General features: G+C 39.3%; 2 protein-coding genes and 1 long non-coding RNA gene across 3 annotated transcripts in view; 1 reads left to right on the top strand and 2 right to left on the bottom strand.

Moving 5' to 3' along the window:
* LOC134824674 (Bardet-Biedl syndrome 7 protein homolog) overlaps positions 1-18,591 on the bottom strand; it is a 638,888-nt gene that overhangs the window by 454,109 nt on the left and 166,188 nt on the right. The gene's annotated exons all lie outside the window — the stretch shown is intronic.
* LOC134825351 (uncharacterized) lies at positions 191-2,401 on the bottom strand. The gene is made up of 4 exons (XR_010161538.1): positions 1,233-2,401; positions 895-1,011; positions 564-671; positions 191-268 (listed from the first exon to the last, which is right to left on the bottom strand). It is a non-coding gene; the product is annotated as an uncharacterized LOC134825351 (long non-coding RNA).
* Positions 15,200-17,014, top strand: LOC134824801 (uncharacterized). Its single transcript, XM_063836777.1, has one exon. It carries the CDS (start codon positions 15,200-15,202, stop codon positions 17,012-17,014), a length of 1,815 nt encoding a protein of 604 aa, XP_063692847.1.

Here is an 18,591-nt window from a genome sequence, read left to right as displayed (position 1 = left end):
AATGAAATTGAAAAGGATTTAACTTATTACATTCATTGATTTCATTTAATTGATTAATGATGATGATGACATTGATTAAAGTTTAAATAGTTAGAAAGATGATTTTATAGCATTAGTTTTTCTGTGCGGTTGTATCAAGTATAATCCGCTAAAATTGAAACTCACCTTTTGTTCAATGAGGAAGTGAAGTTAGCTCTAACACAAAAAGAAGTTCTTGACTCACAAACACTTGATGCCCACATAAGGGATATAAACACCGCTTTCTTCTCTGAAACAGTAAGGGTATAATATATTATATGGGCCATCTCCTATTACAAACACCTTAGGCTTTACCAAACATTAATTGAAAAGTGCAACATGGTAGTGGTACTCGTATTGGAACAACAACGGTAACCTTGGTAACCGTGGTTACCTATATAGCGATCTCATGGTATACTAATGGCACGTGATGCCCATATAAGGGATATATTGTATCCCGAGTACCAAATTGATTTTTCACTGAATATAATATCATTGAAAGCAATACGTAGATGTGATTAATTCAACATAACCATAATTTCAACCTGCAGTATCAGTGAAGGAGTACAGGAGATAATGATGGAGGTGATTTGGAAGATAAGTGTCCTTATATGGGCATCACGTGTCTTTCAGTCGCCTTTCAGTCACATCTCCTGAGATGTAATTGCATAGATACATAATTAAGCTATATTTATGCAATAGGAAATGTTTTTATAAACATGGTAATAATAGAAATCTTTATGAAAGACATGTTTCCAATTTACAAGGGATAACAAAACGTTTCTAGATAACTTGTATTGGAAACTTATTTTAAACTTATTTAAAACAGTTGATATATAGTATACACGTGATCCACCCACTTTAATCTCAATTTACCAAATTAGTGCAGGTGCCTCAACAGGATCAATTAAACGTGAGTGTCTAGAGTTACCATAGCGACCAACTAAACCACAAGTAAACTGCTCCTGATCACTGCTTTTCACTGATCCTCGCCTAGTGAGAAACAAATTAGATAAAACAAGGTTATTTCCTGACTTTCTACGGGCTTGTCCCTTTTATTATTTAGTAAATACCGGAATTATAGAATACTTAAAAACCCTACATGAACTCGTATCATTTTGAAGAACGACACAAAGTAAGTAACCTAAAGTGAAATTTGTAACAAATCTTAGGATCATTAAAAGCAAGTGGAAATGAACGAAAATTAAAATTACCTGTTATTTGAGAACTCAAATGTAGCGATTCTTGAGTTGCTTGCGGAGGTTTTTGTCTTTAAAGAGTCGGGTTGGATAGTGTTAAGTTGAGAAGGAAAAAGAAAGTAAAAGAGAATTAATGATAATAAGATTAAGGTGAGAGGATAAAAATATCATCTTTGTATCCGTGAAAAGTATGAAATTGTTTCCCTTATAGAGGAAAGCACTTCTGATGAAAGTTGTGAACACCGGTTCTCATCCTTAGATTAGATATATGTGTCTTCTTCAAGGTGGGTTCTTGAAACATTTGAATGATACGATAGGCATCATTTAATACTTACAAATAATAAATAAAACATAATAATAAAAAACATAATAAAGCTTTTAAACTATACATGCGAGTCTTGGAGCTCCCTGTGTTCGTCTTCTGCTGGTGTGATGTCAGCTTCTACATTCTGAGCTTCAATATCACTGATTTTCTCTTCCTGTCTGGTTGCTAAAAGCGGGCTGCGTTCCGTTTCAGTTTCACAACGATGAGTCTGAGTTGATGGTGGCAGGGTTGACAAAGAAAGTTCATCTGAAGTAGTCTTACATCTGCAACAGATAGATTTAGAGCAAGGCTTTTTGAAATAAGAGCTCGGACAGCAGGCGGAAGCTTTTTTCGGTAGTTTTGCTTCACTAAACTTTCTTAATAATATAGCTGCTGCAAGAAAGATAATCATCAGGATCACTAATACCATGATCACCCATTTCAGCTCCATCAGGCTAAATCTTGTTTTGGAGATACACAAGGTCAAAGATGCTATTAACCACATAATTAACCCATATCCGCAGATAAAGGCTGACTTCATTCGGAAGTTTTTAAAGTTCGTTTTATTGACCTGGAGAATGTAAGAAAGCAAAGTTATGAGGGTAGTTGAAATGATCAGTAGTATTAGGTAGAGCCATCCCTGGTATTTGAAGATATCAGTATTCCTACCGCAGGGGTAGTTATTCTCAACATAAACCGCTCCTATAACTCCCTCGACAAACATGTAGGTTGATATGACCATCATCTCTTTCCAGGTCCTTAAAGTTTCGTAGCCTACTTTAGAGGGGGAAATAAGATATGCATTCGGTCGACGTAACGAAATGACAATAACATCTCTAAAACTGAATAGCAGGAGAGACCACATTTCACCAATACTAGACGTCACCTTTGCAATACGTCGTAGTATCGTAAGTTCTTCTTCTTTATCCTTTGAACTTGGTATTTTCTTGCTGGCTCTACTTATCAATATCGTGATCTTATTAACAACAAACCAAACTAAAATTAATAATCCAACATATCCAGCAACATAGAAGTGATTGGGGACTGAGTGCATAACTGCTGCAATTAGGAAGAGTCTAGAAGGAATCATCAGAACATAAGCTATATACAATAGCACGAGGGAAACAGTAGACATCTTTGGTGTTGCTGGATGGAGTTTCCGAAGTATCACTTCCAACCCGATCACGTTGTTGGGAATCTTCAAAAACGGCACTATCATTGAATATACTTCTACCCATGACGTGCATATCTTTAATCTCAGTAGGTTTTCGACACACTGAAAATCCCCTGAATCGTAATCGAAACTATGATAGTCCGTACATCCAGAGCTTCTGAAATCCCCATCTTTCCTCAAAATGTTGAAGTAGATTTGAAAAATATAAAACTGGATGAGAAGCTCAGGAATCTGTTCCATTATCATATAGTATTGGGCAAGAGATTTGTCTTTGGCCTGCTGCCTATAGATGACTCGTAATTTAGAAGGTGAGTGCATGACAAATTGCAGACGATCAACGACTGGCCGAAGCCAAAATATCGAGAGTACGTTGAAAGATACGGCTTTAACAGATGTTAATATTGATGTATGTCCTTTTACTTTGAACGGCCAAAAGAATCGTCCTATATATTTAAATGGCACCCACAAGTCATATCCATAGTTTAGTTCGGAACCTTTCAAATCTTTTGTTGTTAATGTGAATTTTCCAAGATTTGTCTGGAGTTGCTCTATCCCAGTAGCAAATGTTGAAATTGATGAGCGGATATTCTCTTGGAACAATGTCACAAAAACAAGGACTAGCATTAGTATGCCTAATCTTGAAGAAAAGCCGTTTAGCGTTTTGTAGCCTACATAAACATCAGAAGCAATATCAGAAATATGAATAAATATTACTAATAAGCAGGTAAAAAAGTCAGAGCTACGTCGAATACTGCACTTGTGAAAAAACTTGCTAAAGCATGCAGAAAACAGACACTTTTCGATGTTCTCTTTAACATTTTCTATGGGAGCGCAGTATCCTTGCTTTTTCTTCTTCAAATAGGTTTTAGCAATACTTTTTGCTACAAGTTTTGCCTCAATGTCCCCTCTATATCCTTCATCTGAAATTTTATATATTTGGGCGGAGAATCTTTCGAAAACATTCCCTCCCAATGTTTCTCGAAGAAACTTTTCAATCGAGTCTTTTTCGATCGCTTCTTCAGATTCCTTTGCTTCTTTGGGTTTCGTTGGACTGCATTGGAGACTCAGTTGTAACATATTACTATAGGTCAGTAGTCGGAGGAGTAGTTGGAGGAGGAGATGGTTAGACTCACCACAGTCCTCATCACATTTGATGTTAGCCTGCAAACTTACGTACAATACATTCAATAAACTTGATAAATGTTCCTCATTAACGTCTGAATCTACGAAGATGTCAACAAGTGTTTTGAAGACGGAACTTTTACAGAACACATATATTGCCTGGTCGATATCCACTTGCTCCATATTGACACAGCCTAATTTGTGAAGGTATTTAAGTATATCAACATGACTTTCCTCAGCAGCAGCGAGGAAGGGAGTATAACCAAATTTATTAACGTGGTTCTTATCCAAGCCATCGACTTGGCACAATTGTTTCACAATGTCCAAATAACCCATCCTAGCAGCTATCAGGAGGGGAGTGTCACCTTCATTAACCTCACTATGTGATAACGGCTGCTCTTTTACAATCTCTGTGTTTCCCTGCCCAGCTTTCCAATGCAGTGCTGTACCTGACAGGCCCTTCTTATTAACATCAATATCACTGCGTGTTAACAGCTCTTTTACAACCTCTGTATTACCCTTTACAGCTGCTATACACAGTGGTGTACCCCACTGAGTCCCCTTGTTAACATCAACTTTACTGTGTGTTAACAGCTCTTTTACAACGTCTGTGTTACCCCGATAAGCTGCTTGATAAAGTGGTGTACCTAACACACCATCCCAGTTAACAGCAATATCAGGGTGTGTTAACAGCTCTTTTACAATCTCTGTGTTACCCAAATTGGCTGCTATAAATAGTGGTGTACCTGACCCATCCTCCCAGTTAACATCAATATTACTGTGTTTCAACAGTTCTTTTACAACCTTTGCCTTACCCAGTAAAGTTGCTGTATGCAGTTCAATGCTCTGGTCAGACATCTTGACTGGTAGTTACCTAGAGAAATGTTAGTAGTCAGTTACTGTGTCGTGTGCTGACTGCTGTGCAGTGCTATGATTTACAGTTCCGTGTTGTGATTTACAGTTCCGTGTTGTGTTATACAGTTCAGTGTTGTGTTTTACAGTTCAGTGTTGTGTTTTACAGTTCAGTGTTGTGTTTTACAGTTCCGTGTTGTGTTATACAGTTTGCGATTATGTTTTACAGTGCATAGACGTGTTTTGCAGTAAAAAGTTGTAGTTTTCTTTGGCCAATACTAGTTACTACAGGGTGGCCCAAAAGTAACTGCCCACAAGCAACCCTTTAATAACTTTAATCAGTAATCTCATCGGGACTATTCGCTAGCGAGCAACAAAGAGACTCATTAGGCGGTAACGAGCCTGTTGGTGGATGACGATCTAATCACTTTGAGTGAATACTGATATTGACGTTCCTTAAAACTTATAGCGCTTTACTTCGGTTGCTGTCCTATAAGTTGTTTTGTGAACAACTAACTTGAAATTTTGGGAAACCACTTCAATTATCAAGCCAAATGTGTCTAGAAATTTTGAAGTTCCTAACTGAAAGCGTTCCCACTTTATGGTGATAATAGTTTAGTAATTTAGTCGCTAAACGAGTGTGTAGTACTTGTGAGCAGGCAAAGTTTATCATTGGCACGCCCCGGGAGGACTAGTCTGGTTGCCGCCTTCTATTTTACACTAGCTGTGTTTTGCAGTACAGTGTTGCTTTTCAAGGTGCAGTGCAATGTGTCCCATTAATGATTTTAATTAACACGGTTTGTTTAAACTTAAAGCTATTTGACTGTGTTACCAGGCTTTTACCAAGAAATATGATTACAATTCAAAATTCTAATTACTCTTGATACTTGTGTAACTAATGTGTATTTATGTATTTATCAATTCAAGTCTCCACGCCCTAGAGCCCTGGTTTGTAGGTCGCTTCCCTAGAGTCTCGGGTTCTAGAGTTTGGACCGCACTTAAATTACCATTTCAAAAGGACACAGACAAATATATTTTGGAAATAGTAGACGAATAAAAATTATAAATTTTCTACTACTCACAATATGTTAAAACCGTGAGCTGGTTTGGGTTCTAAAACTCCTATTTCTTTTACGGTTTTCGCGGAAAGTCGCGTTAAAGTTGATGCTCTGGTGTCAGTAAAATGGTACGGATCCATCCATATATATTTTCTCGCTTTATATATAGTAAGATTACTATTTTAAAAGGATACTGAGAAATATCCTTTTGGAAATATGAAATAGTAGACAAATAATGCATGCGTTTTTCTGCATGTGTTTTATTGCACATGAGGAATGTTTAATTAAAAAGGTATACATTTTCTACTACTCACAATTTGTAAGAAATAGTCAGCAGGCAAACTTGTCCACTGTTTTCGCTGTTTAAGTTTTCATAACATTTTCCAGCCTGAATGGTAAGTTTTGATTAAATAAAACATAAAACTCATAGCGACTATAAAATTAGGTATGATAATAAAAATATGTCGTAATTACTAATTATTAGTATACACATTATTTTATTTATTAAATGCCCAGTGTTTATATAACGTAATGTGAAACATCTTTATATACCAGGTACTTCGATATAATTACATCACACTCCTATTTTTTAGATAGCAAGTTCATTCTATACCGTTTACTCACTGTTTCATAACTTCAATACCGTCTAACAAATGGGATAAATCTACAAACTAACTGAGATATTTTTAAATAAAATAAAGTTCACGTCTCTTCTATTTTCAGAAATATAGGATGGCCCACTGATAAGGTCCGAAAATGCAGATCCTTAAGTTTTTGCGGAGCTACTCGTGAAACAATTATATTTTAACAAAATATGCAACATGCAGGTGCAATGGGCGGGTTAAAATTAAATTAGTTAAAAATGTGGCCGATTGTTCAGTGTTCAAAACAAATAGGCCGAAATTTGTTTTAAAAATCTGCAGGATTCCATTCCAATAACCTTACCAGGCCAATTTTATATTCCAATTTATAGGAATATAAAGCGAATAGTCAGACGTACAATAGTCAGACGTACAATACTGATATTGGATATTAGATGGACATTGGACCTTGTGTTTAAGTGTTTGTGACGGAGAATAGACTATGATATCTCCGGCGTGTGAAGTGAACCTTTGGTTAAACTTAAAGATAACAGCAGTGATGCACGCCGCCGCGTTTTGCCATAATCGGCAGCGGCGAGGCCAAAACTTGCGGCGGCGGCGTTCGGCGGCGTGGCCCCTTGGCAATTGTAGTTTTCGAACAAGAAAATGCCCAAGCATGCTACAATGCACAATAACATGTAACATTGCATGTGCCACGTTTAAAGCTGATGACGTCAGACATATATTGATACAGGATTGATAAATCAATTCAATTTTACCGATGGAAGATATTTCAAAATTCTTTCACGCCGCCGCTGATTTATTCTTCGGCGTGGCGGCGTGAGCAAAAACTCGGCGGTGGCAGCGTTCGGCGGCAGCGTGCACCACTGGATCACACCCATGGTATGTCACAGCACCACGTGAAGCCAATGCCATATTCAGACAGCTACCTAAGAGTAACTCAGTAAGTCAGTAAGGCCAAGGGAAACTCCAGGATATTCAAGCAAAGTATTGCAGCCGCCTAATATGATGTTATACCACTAAGACAGTTTTCCCCATATAATATAGGAGACCCTGTTAAAACTTAAAAGGCTAGTCAGTGGATGCGATCGTCAGATAGGCTGACCACCTACTATAAGGGCGATCAACAGCTTAAATTAATGCAGAAGCGAGGACACGGGAAATAAACCAACTAAGCACACCGTTAAACAATACCCCCCTTTATACCCCTCCCCCCATGATCAGCCCACGTCAGCTCAGGAAATTTCTCACATTTTGTAAAGGTATTTCGTTGCTTAATTGATCATAATATCATTTTGCACGAGTCTAATCGAAAAAATTCGTAGATGCATACCTCATGAACCTACAAATTCTGACTTATTTGATTTAGTCCCATCGAGAATGCGAAAGTATCAACTTTTGATTCTAAAGTTCCAGACACTTAGTCAAGATTGCTGGGGCGTTGACCAACTCGGAAGGAAATAGACAGGAGCACAGAGCTGAATAACTTCTGAATAGCAGCGACGGTTAACACGAAGAGAAGATGAAATTAACAACGTCTCTTTCCCAAACAAACGGAAATGATATTAATTTGCTTGACCGTCTGCAAGTGCAAAATGATATCGAGAATGAAATCGGTCGCTCGCTTTTCCGAACGATCCTATGACTTATGACTATTTTCTTAGGTGTATTATTTATATCATACCGGTAACACTGTAGTGTATACGCACAGAAAGGTATTTTGGTTCAAGAACCGAAGGGTGCTATCAGTTCAAGAATTGTTTCTGGCTCACGGAAAAAGATTATCCGAATAATATTGGATGACTTATAATGTTATGCAGTTACATGGAGGTTTGGTTTATTTTAGGAAGAGATTAGTAGAAGAACCTTACTTTATATGATGTCCAATCAAAACGCAGCTGGGAGGTCACGTGACAACATTGCTGTCACAGCAACGTCCTGTTTATTTGATTTAGTCCCATCGAGAATGCAAAAGTAGCAACTTTCGATTCTAAAGTTCAAGACACTTAGTCAAGATTGATGGGGCGTTGACCAACCCGGGAGGAATTAGACAGGAGCACAAAGCTGAATAACGTCTGAATAGTTGCAACGGTTAACACGCACATTTGAATGCATTTTTGAAAGCATTTCTTAAGTTTGACCAAAACCCATAATCATGGGTAAAGTGGACCGCTGCCAGTGTCTCTCTTTCTCAATTATTGAAGTAATTGAATCACCACTCAACCCAGGACCAACCCCAAATACATCCTGAAGGTGGCGTACATAAGTGAAGCCCACAGCTAGACAAATGAGAACGGCGCTCAATAGAAGTGGAATTGACGCAAGACTGGTAGTGACGTCGGGCTGACCCGTCAAATCCATGATCAACCCTCCATCCAAGGAATCATGTGACAAATACGACTGACTCTTCTGTACTGCTGGCATGCCATGCCGAACCACACACTATGTAGTATGTATAGCAATTGCGTGCAACATGTGCCCCGCTCAAGATAAACTCACGTACGTAGGCTGCTCTAGGAAGATAGTTCCGAAGAGAATGAGAGCCCACGAAGCAAGTGTGAGACTGGTCAACGAACGAACTGCTGCCGGGGCACACACGCTCTCGGCCCATCCCTCGGATCCTCAACGTGGCCGAGTGGATATCAGCATTCAGCACCTTCCTCAAAAAATGAACACCTGAGATACTCCACAAAGGTCGGGACACACTCGACACCTACCTTCGGGAGGGAATGTTGATCAGAGATCTCGGGCCGCCCCTCAACAGCAGGAATGAAATTAGTATTACCGGAGAGCAGCACAACGGATCCACTGACTTTTTCTAATAAAGTAATAATAATGCACAATAATATCTCATAACATTCCAGACAATCATATTTAATTTGATCTGCTGTAAGGACACTTCTGCTATTTCCTGGGATTATTTCTAAGTGATATATTTATCTTTTACATCTATTAAAACACAGGGTTGTGTGCATCTCAAAGTTTTAGAATTTAAAATTTTACCAAAACCCATAATCATGGGTAGAGTGGACCGCTGCCAGTGTCTCTCTTTCCCAAACAAAAGGAAATGATATTAATTTGATTGACCGTTCTCAAATGCAAAATGATACCGAGAATGAAATCGGTCGCTCGCTTTTCCCATTCATTCACGGCTTACGAATTGTAATAATTTTCGATTGATTACATGTCAATCAGATGCTGTAAAAATCTCTTTGGGTTGCGTTCGGGTCGATACCTAGTATTTCGGGGTAAGGGTGGTAGTTATCACTTATTGCATTAGCTGAAGTTTATTGAATCTTTATTGCCGAGTACAGCTGCCTTTGGGTAGTTCTTCTTAATCTATTACAATTGTAAATGAATGGGAAAAGCGAGCGACCGATTTCATTCTCGGTATCATTTTGCATTTGAGAACGGTCAATCAAATTAATATCATTTCCTTTTGTTTGGGAAAGAGAGACACTGGCAGCGGTCCACTCTACCCATGATTATGGGTTTTGGTAAAATATCATCTCTTTTTGATTATAATGTCAGGGTACTTTATAAAGTCGAAATATAAACTGATATCTTCATTATAATAAGGAGGAAATTTCAACGATTTCGAAATTTTTCCTTTTAAAAACATTTCCTTGTGTTTAGGTAAGCATATCGGTCCATCACTGACTGAATATACCACTTAATACTCATTCAAGTTGACATTAAATTCATATATAATGACATTAAACTGTCGTGGCAAAGCAGAATTTGTTGGAAATCACGAATGAGCAAAATTCTCACCTTTCGCACGTGCAAACTTTGAGCGGACGTTGCATGCGCATCCAATATTGAATCGCCGTAAATTTTTGCATGTAATTGTTTTATATATAGCTTGATAAGCATGCAAAGTTTCAAAGAATTTCAAGAAGAACTGTAATCACAACGGCACTCTAAAGTTGACAGAAAATGACGAAAACAGCAATTTTCAGTGATTTTAGCAATTTTCTATCAATTTGGGCGTGTCCCCACGTGTGCAACTTTTCGATTTTCAACTTTAAAACTAGCCTAATGCACAATTTATACCTATAGGAAGCAGAACTGAGCTCCACAACCCAAGGCATGGCCCAACACCAAAGAATACTAAATCGCAAAATTGACGTTTTTATAAAATAATTCTTCAAAAAAGCACAAACTTCAATGACAAATATCTTTATGAAGGAGCAAGCTAGAAAAACTTTCCGGTAGATTTTCAGAATGCTTGAACAATTATCTAAGATGAAAATTTCCTCAGATTTTGAATAAAATTACTCCTTAATGAGTTAAAATTAATTTTAAAAGTTATTACTTTGTCAAAAATCAAGTTTTAAAAACGGTTAACTTGATGACGTCATCAAGGGGTGTTTATGACGTCAAATAAATTTTTTATACAATGTAAACTAAAGTGTAAACAATTATTTGCAAGACCTGTGGTCGGAAATGGCTGTATCTTTTATACTTTTGAATCTATGGACACTTAAATACAGGCTACAATTGACTGGCAAAGCGTCTATCCCTGAATATATATATCTGTATATCTGTATGTATATGTCCCGACAATCTGTCGTAAAACAGGGGTTCTAGAAAACCCATTTCCCGATGCTTCTGAAACCTGAAACTTTTTTTGCAGTCAATTTGGTCAACGTCTAGACGCCCCGAAAAATTTCAGATCTCTAACTCAATTTTAACATGGTTTTTAGGGCACCTGAATATGGCGATTTTGGGTTTTTTACCGAATTTCGTATAACAGTGCTGGCGAGTATTTTATGCAAATTTCTTAAAAATGTGAACATAACTATTTTTTATTCCTGTCATCTTTGACATCAAATTAGAATGTTTTGAACTAAAAATAAATCTGCTGAACGACTTCCGATGAGTCTTAATGCCTGGAAAACTCCTGCCGGAGGCGGCGGCCTTCGGCCGCCGCCTCCGGCCGGAGTGCACGCTTCGCGTGCACAAAAGAGGCTTGTAACGTGTACCAAAGGGGGTATAATAGTAAAAGGGGTATAATAGTAAAGGGGGTATAATAGTAAAGGGGGTATAATAGTAAATGGGGAACATAGTATACCCACAATAAATGCAACGGTCGTGCTTGCCAGCACTGTGATACATCCAATTTTTCACTGCCCTGTATACAGCTCGTGGAAACCTTTAAACTTTAAACTTTTCCCCCTTATAATTTAGTGAAGAAGCAAGTCTATATATTTCACTCAGACCATAAATCATATTTCAGCCCAGCAGAAGGTACCGCCCGTACTATGACTATTTTCTTAGGTGTATTATATCAGACCGGGAACACTGCAGTAGTGTATACGCACAGAAAGGTATTTTGGTTAAAGAACCGAAGGGTGCTATCAGTTCAAGAATTGTTTCTGGCTCACGGAAAAAGATTATCCGAATAATATTGCAATTGGATGACTTTAGACTTAAAATGTTATGCAGTTACATGGATGTTTGATTTATTTTAGGAAGAGATTAGTAGAAGAACCTTAATTTATATGACGTCCAATCAAAGCGCAGCTGGGAGGTCACGTGACAACATTGCTGTCACAGCAACGTCCGGTTTATTTGATTTAGTACCATCGAGAATGCAAAAGTAGCAACTTTTGATTCTAAAGTTCAAGACACTTAGTCAAGATTGCTGGTTTGGTTTATTTTAAGAAGAGACTAGAAAACCCGTGGTCACAGGGAGGAAGGTAATAGTATTCTTTGGTAGTCAGTTTTTATAGCATCAAAAAAAATCACAACTACACAGCTCATTAAAGCATTAAAATGTAGCTCGCACTGAACACAACGTTATCGTAATTACCACAAACCTGATAAAAATGATGTTAAAACGATCATTGCACGTGCATGTGCGTGTTTCAACACCATTACTATGGTAACTATGCAACTTCCTATTTCTCAACTGATTTGCACGTGGGCGGTCGTACAAAAATAATTCTTCTTGAATCATAATATAGACTAGAAAACCCGTGGTCAGTGGTCACACTCACAGGGAGGAAGCTATGCCTATAATACTATTCTTTGGTAGTCAGTTTCTATCGCATCAAAAATATCCTACACAACCAAAGATGCGGCCAATTTAAATGTAGCTCGCACTGAACACAACTTAATACTGTAATAACTACAAAACCGATCAAAATGCCGTTCTAACAATCTTTGCACGTGCACGTGCGTGTAACAACCCTCGTAACCATGCCATGGTTACTATGCAATTTCCTATTTCTCATCTTATTTGCACGTGGGCTGTCGTACAGACAGAAATAATTTTTTGAATTATAATAATGACTATAGTCCCACCCACGTCCCACATAAGCCTTGTGACGACGATAACAACAACAATAATATCATCGTCAAAAATTAACATGGTATTTAAAAGCAAGGAAATTAGCTATTTTAAATCTCAGTTAAAAAATGAGACAACAGCATGAAGTAATTCATGAAATAATGTACATTGTACTGTGATATTGTGAGTTCTAGTTGCAGATCTATTATTACTATTTCAAGATACTGTGGGACTGGTTGTTTATAAATCTGATCACGTCACTGATCCAAGTGTAAGCTAACTATTAATTAATATAGCTCGTTATATCGTATTGCTAATTAATTGGTATTTAATATTCATGTGTGTTAAGATAAGGTTCTCGTCACTTTCAAAGGAGACAATACTAAACCAGTATTATATAACTTTATTCAAATCAAAAATAGAACATAAATGAACATCTTAAAGATCTGATAAGTAGCCAGAAAAAAAGAAAACCTGATACACAAGCTATAACAACTTCTTCCATCCCGCTCTATCAGAGGCTAAAAGTCTTAAATTGTACAAATCGTCTGTATTTACAAATGGAATGTTCCTGCTACCTAAATCAAATTTAATAGTCTTAAGCAAGTTCGACTGGTGTCTACCTACTCTACCCTTTTTAGTACTTTGACTCTAAACCAGTAGCAAAATTAATAGAAAAAATAACTAAATTGACGAAGCATTTTCATTGTTATACCTTTTAAAATCTTAAACTTATTAAAATTTTATAACTATATTTTTTAAAATCATAAAAGTACTAGAAAACCCGTGGTTACAGGAAGGAAGCTAATATTGATAGTATTTTTTGTTAGTAAGTTTAAATCGCGTCAAAAAATATCCTACACAACCGAAGATACAGCCAATTAAAATGTTGCTAATTGTACTAAACACAGCGTAATATCAACAAAACCGATCAAAAAGACGTTAAAACTTAAAACAATCATTGCACGTGCACGTGCGTGTAACAATCATCGTTACCATGCAGGTTACTATGCAACTTCATATTTCTCATATAATTTGCACGTGGGCCGTGGGCGGTCGTACATACACTTTAAAACCGTTGCGCAAAACAAGGCTGTCTGATTCGGTGACTTTAGTTTCCTGCAGAGCGCAAATGTCGACATTGTACTTTTCACAGTCTAATCCTAGTAACTCACGTTTACTATGTTGACTAATGACTGTCATCTTGCTGAACACCGAGCCCACGGATGTTGGACGTAGTGAAGCTGATCATTAATGCAATAGTTGTTGATACAAATGATTTAATTACCATATAATTATAATAAATTAATAGGAGGGTGAGGGCAGATTTACATATTGAGATGGACATGTAGATTTTAGTTTTAAATAAAAGAAAACTTGACGAAGGTCACGAAGGGAATTGCCAAGTCTGCACTCAACCAATCTCATGCCTCAACCCAAGAACTCAAACACGAGCTTCGCCCCATCGTCGATGCAATTGAGACCACAAGCGCTTCCAACAGGACGAGAATAGAAGCCCTGGAGATCAACTTAGAGGACACTATACAAGCTCTAAATACTGCTGACCAACCTGCAGCGACAAACATAACTGTGGCTCCCAACAGTCCTCTCACAGTGAACACTAAATCAACATCCAATCACGATAAACCCAGTGCACTCAGTAACAGTTCAAGTAATGCCACAGCACGTCTAGGAGAAAACGAGCCCAATCAATCAGCGACTTCCTGGGCAAAGGTGGTCGAACAAAACAACAACAAAAGATTCACAGTGGCAAACAAGCAGAACATGAAAAACCACAATGAAAGGGGCTCCAAAGATGATCAACCTACTAAATAAATGAGGCTAAATCAAGGGAGCCTCATCAGTAGAAGCCGAACAAATGATTCTGGACACCAAGTAGAGCAAACCAACACCCCCGATCGGGGTCTTAGTGAAGCAAACTCTGCCGCCAAAGCTACGGGAAGCTACAGGCGACACACAGTTCTTCTGGTCCATGACGAGAGCTTTGACAAATTTGATCCAAGGCGCTTTAACAGTCAGTTCAATGTTCACTGCTTTAAAGCAAAAAGTTATTCAGACATGCTGAAAAAAACAAGGCAGCTTAACAATACTATAAAGCGACTCAGACCGGAGTGCATTTATATCCACACAGGGAGCAATGATTTCCTCAAGAAGAAATCAAGCCTTGTGGGTAATGTGAAGGAACTCTACGAACATCTTCTGAACACCACAAAGGCCCAAATATGCTTCTCAGCGCTGATACCATCCTCCAATGATTTTAGCATTAATGAAAGAATACGTGTCGTCAACGAGGAGACTAGAAACCATGTTAGCTGGCTCCGCGAACACAGGCCGGATGTCAAAGATAGGATCTTGATCACCTTTACCAACGACAAAATTGGCGATCAAAACTTTTATTCGTTCAACACAGGATTCGAACTAAGACAGAGAGGTCAAAACATGCTCTGGCTTCGCCTCCGGGAGGGCCTGAGGAAGACCCTGCGCCTCCCCCGAATAAGCTACCACGACAATGATGAAACAACTACAAGACGCAGCACCAACAGGTTTAGCAATGACTAAACCCACACCAACGAGGTCCCGCCACTCCCTTAAGTTCCTGTGCTGGAATATCAACCACTCTCGGGACAAAGTTGAAGGAGCCAAGGTTGACATTCCCGAAATTCGTGAGCTGTTCGACAACCACGATATTTTTGCTCTTCAAGAAACTAAAGGGGAGATCAACATAAGTAACTACTGTTGCTTTAATTCTAACAGGAAGGGATCAAATTCAGGAGGGGTATGTATAGGAGTTCACAAAAGCTTAAAAGCCGGTGTAACCAATGTTCGTATGAACTCCACGGAAGATATCGTTGTAGTTAAACTGAAAGCTAACTACTTCGACCTAGACAGAAACACCTATCTTATAAACGTCTATGACTCACCCACTAATGGATCCTTCAAGAAGCGAAGAAGAGGTCTAGAAACTGAAGACAGTATGACAACTCTAGAGCATCTTCAAGAATTCTTGGCGGGTGTACCGCTGAACGAGGATGTCATCCTTCTCGGGGATTTCAATGCTAGAACTGGCACCCTGGACGACATGTTGTCTGACCATAGTCAAATGAAAGACATCGCGATCGACCCCCATTTCGTTAAACAGTTGGCTAAACGCAATAACTCAGACCCTAAGCTAAACACGAATGGGCGACCCTTCATTGAACTCCTCCAAACGGCAGGCCTAGTCATCCTCAATGGTAGAACTCTCGGTGATATATTCGGTGAACCCACTTGTATTCAGCGCCATGGCGTCAGCACAGTTGATTACATTTGCGTCTCGACGAGTCTTCACGACAGAGTCCGCCACCTGAAAATTGAGAGCATCTCTCAATACTCTGATCACAGGGCGCTATCAATGTCAATATCCACAAATCCTTTAAGAAGGATTTCTACCAGTCTTGAATCACCAGATATCCAAGATGCTCCTAAATCTTTTAAATGGAACAGATCAGAGAACCTCTCTGCCGATACAGCGACTAAGTTCCGGCTAGCACAGAGTGATCAGTCATTCACCAAAAGCGGCAAACGCACCAGCAAGAAAAAATGGTTTGACCAAAGCTGCAAACAGGCTAAAAGGGAAGCCAACAGAGCTGACAGAAATGCTAACAGTAACCCACACAGCAACTTCCTACGTGACCAGCACTTTCTCAGAAAAAAGGAGTACCGAAAAATGAAGAGGATGAAAAAGGAGAAATTTCTGTACGAGATGAACCAGAAGATAAACGAATGTGGTGAGGTTAACTGGGCAGCGCTCAAACGGCTATCTGACCAGCACAAAGATGAGGAACCCTTCGACATTTACGATCTTCTCCTTTTTCACAAATTCTTCAATGATCTCTACAATCGAAAGTGTGGCGCGAACAATCACTCCAAGGATGATGGCACTTCTACTCCTACGTCCAATGATTCGCAGCCTATCAAGGAACTGGTCGATGAACTGAATCGCGACTTTACCTTACAGGAGATCAAAGATGCGACCAAAAAACTCCAAAACAATAAGAGTGTGTCCGATGACCTGATATCCAACGAGATGTTGAAAAACTCCAATGAGACACTTCAACTCGTCGTGGTAAAACTCTTTAATGCCTGCCTTCAGCATGGGACTTACCCCTGGAACAACTCGATCACAACTCCCCTCCATAAAAAGGGTGACCGGCAAAACCCTGATAACTATCGTGCTATTACTATTGGGAGCTGTCTCGGCAAACTCTTCTCGAACCTTCTCCTTAAACGGTTAATCGAATTTAGAGAAATAGCGCCTGTCCGGACCGACCGTATCAACTTGGATTCAGGAGGGGAGCCCAATGTAACGACCACTTACTCACCTTGAATACCATTATTGAGAAATACACCAAGAAAGAGAAGAAGCGACTTTTCGCCTGCTTTGTCGACTATCGCAAGGCTTTCGATAGCGTATGCAGGGAAGCACTCCTGTTCAAGCTGGGCAACATGGGCATAACAGGCAAATTCTTCGATTGCATCAGCCACATGTACAATAACTCTTCAACCCGAGTCAAGCTGATTCAAAAGCTATCCGCAGCCATCGACGTCACCATCGGCACAGAACAAGGACATCCAATGTCCCCCGAGCTCTTCAAACTCTATATCCACGAGCTCTCTATCAGACTTGAACAAATCGAGGAATTGGATGTACCTTTATTAAACGGTGTAAAAGTAAGTCACCTCCTATGGGCAGATGACCTGGTACTCTTAGCGCTGGATGCGGGCAGCTTACAGAAACTGCTCAATTGCTTGCATGACTATGCTGAAAAGTGGGAGCTGTCTGTGAATATCAACAAAACCAGCGTGATGGTCTTTAACACAAGCTCACGAATACTGAAATGTGCTTACGGCTTCAAACTAGGCAACTTGGACATCGCACCTGTCAGTAAATACTGCTATCTAGGAATCCAATTCTCCCTGAACGGTTCCTTCAAGCAAGCAATCAATGAACTTAGGAAGAAAGCTCTTCGCTCATTCTTCTCTCTGAGACGAACTATTGACACGAGAGCCCTTACCACTAGCACGATGCTAAAACTCATTGATAGCCTAGTCAAGCCAGTGGCCACATATGGATGCCCTATTTGGCTGCCATCAACCAACATCGTTAAAGCCATCCTCTCGAAAAATCAAGAAGCGAGTCTTCCCAAAGCAGCAGCAAAAGATGCTATTGAAACTACTCACTTGAAAATTCTTAAATGGATATTGGGTGTCCACAAAAAGGCAAATAACAACTTCTGCTACGGAGATACAGGTAGAACCCCCTGGACAGTAACCGTCCTCCCTCAATGTATTGCCTACTTCTGTAGAACATCACAAGCGGTAGTAGGTAACGTGAATACCCTCTTGCACCATACATTTCAGGAACAGAAACAGCTGAACCTTACCTGGTATGATGCATGGTCTTAGGTCTACTATCATCAAGACGAGCACTGTCGCTAAGCCACACCTACCCCACACCCTTGCGGCTCGTGAACACATACACGAAACATTTGTTAACCACTGGAAGAAGGATCTTCACAACCAGCCTAAAATGTCATTCTACGCTGCGGTCAAAGCTGAGTTTGGTGAAGAACTGTACTTACAGCTCCCATGCAGGGTCAAAAGAGCGAAACTTCGATCTAGCAGTCACGATCTGAGAATTGAGAAAGGTCGCTACACTGGAGATCGCTACAACACAGCACTGAAAACATGTCGCTTTTGCTGCTCGTCAGACACCGACGTCATGCGGTTCTTCGAAGAACTACCATTCTTTGAAACACCTATCCTTGAAACCGAGGACCACGTCATAAATGAATGCCCCAGCTACAACTCCCTCAGGTCCAACCTCTCAGACAACCTTAAAAGCCTCATGATGCTCAAAGAATATGGGGCCATCATGAACTCATTCCATGCAACTGAATTTGG

The sequence above is a fragment of the Bolinopsis microptera genome, chromosome 13 (genome assembly GCF_026151205.1).
Source record: "Bolinopsis microptera isolate Bmic1 chromosome 13, MBARI_Bmic_1.0, whole genome shotgun sequence".
NCBI classification, from domain to species: domain Eukaryota; kingdom Metazoa; phylum Ctenophora; class Tentaculata; order Lobata; family Bolinopsidae; genus Bolinopsis; species Bolinopsis microptera.
Note: the sequence above shows the minus strand (reverse complement) of the source record. Positions and strands in the feature narration are given on the sequence as shown.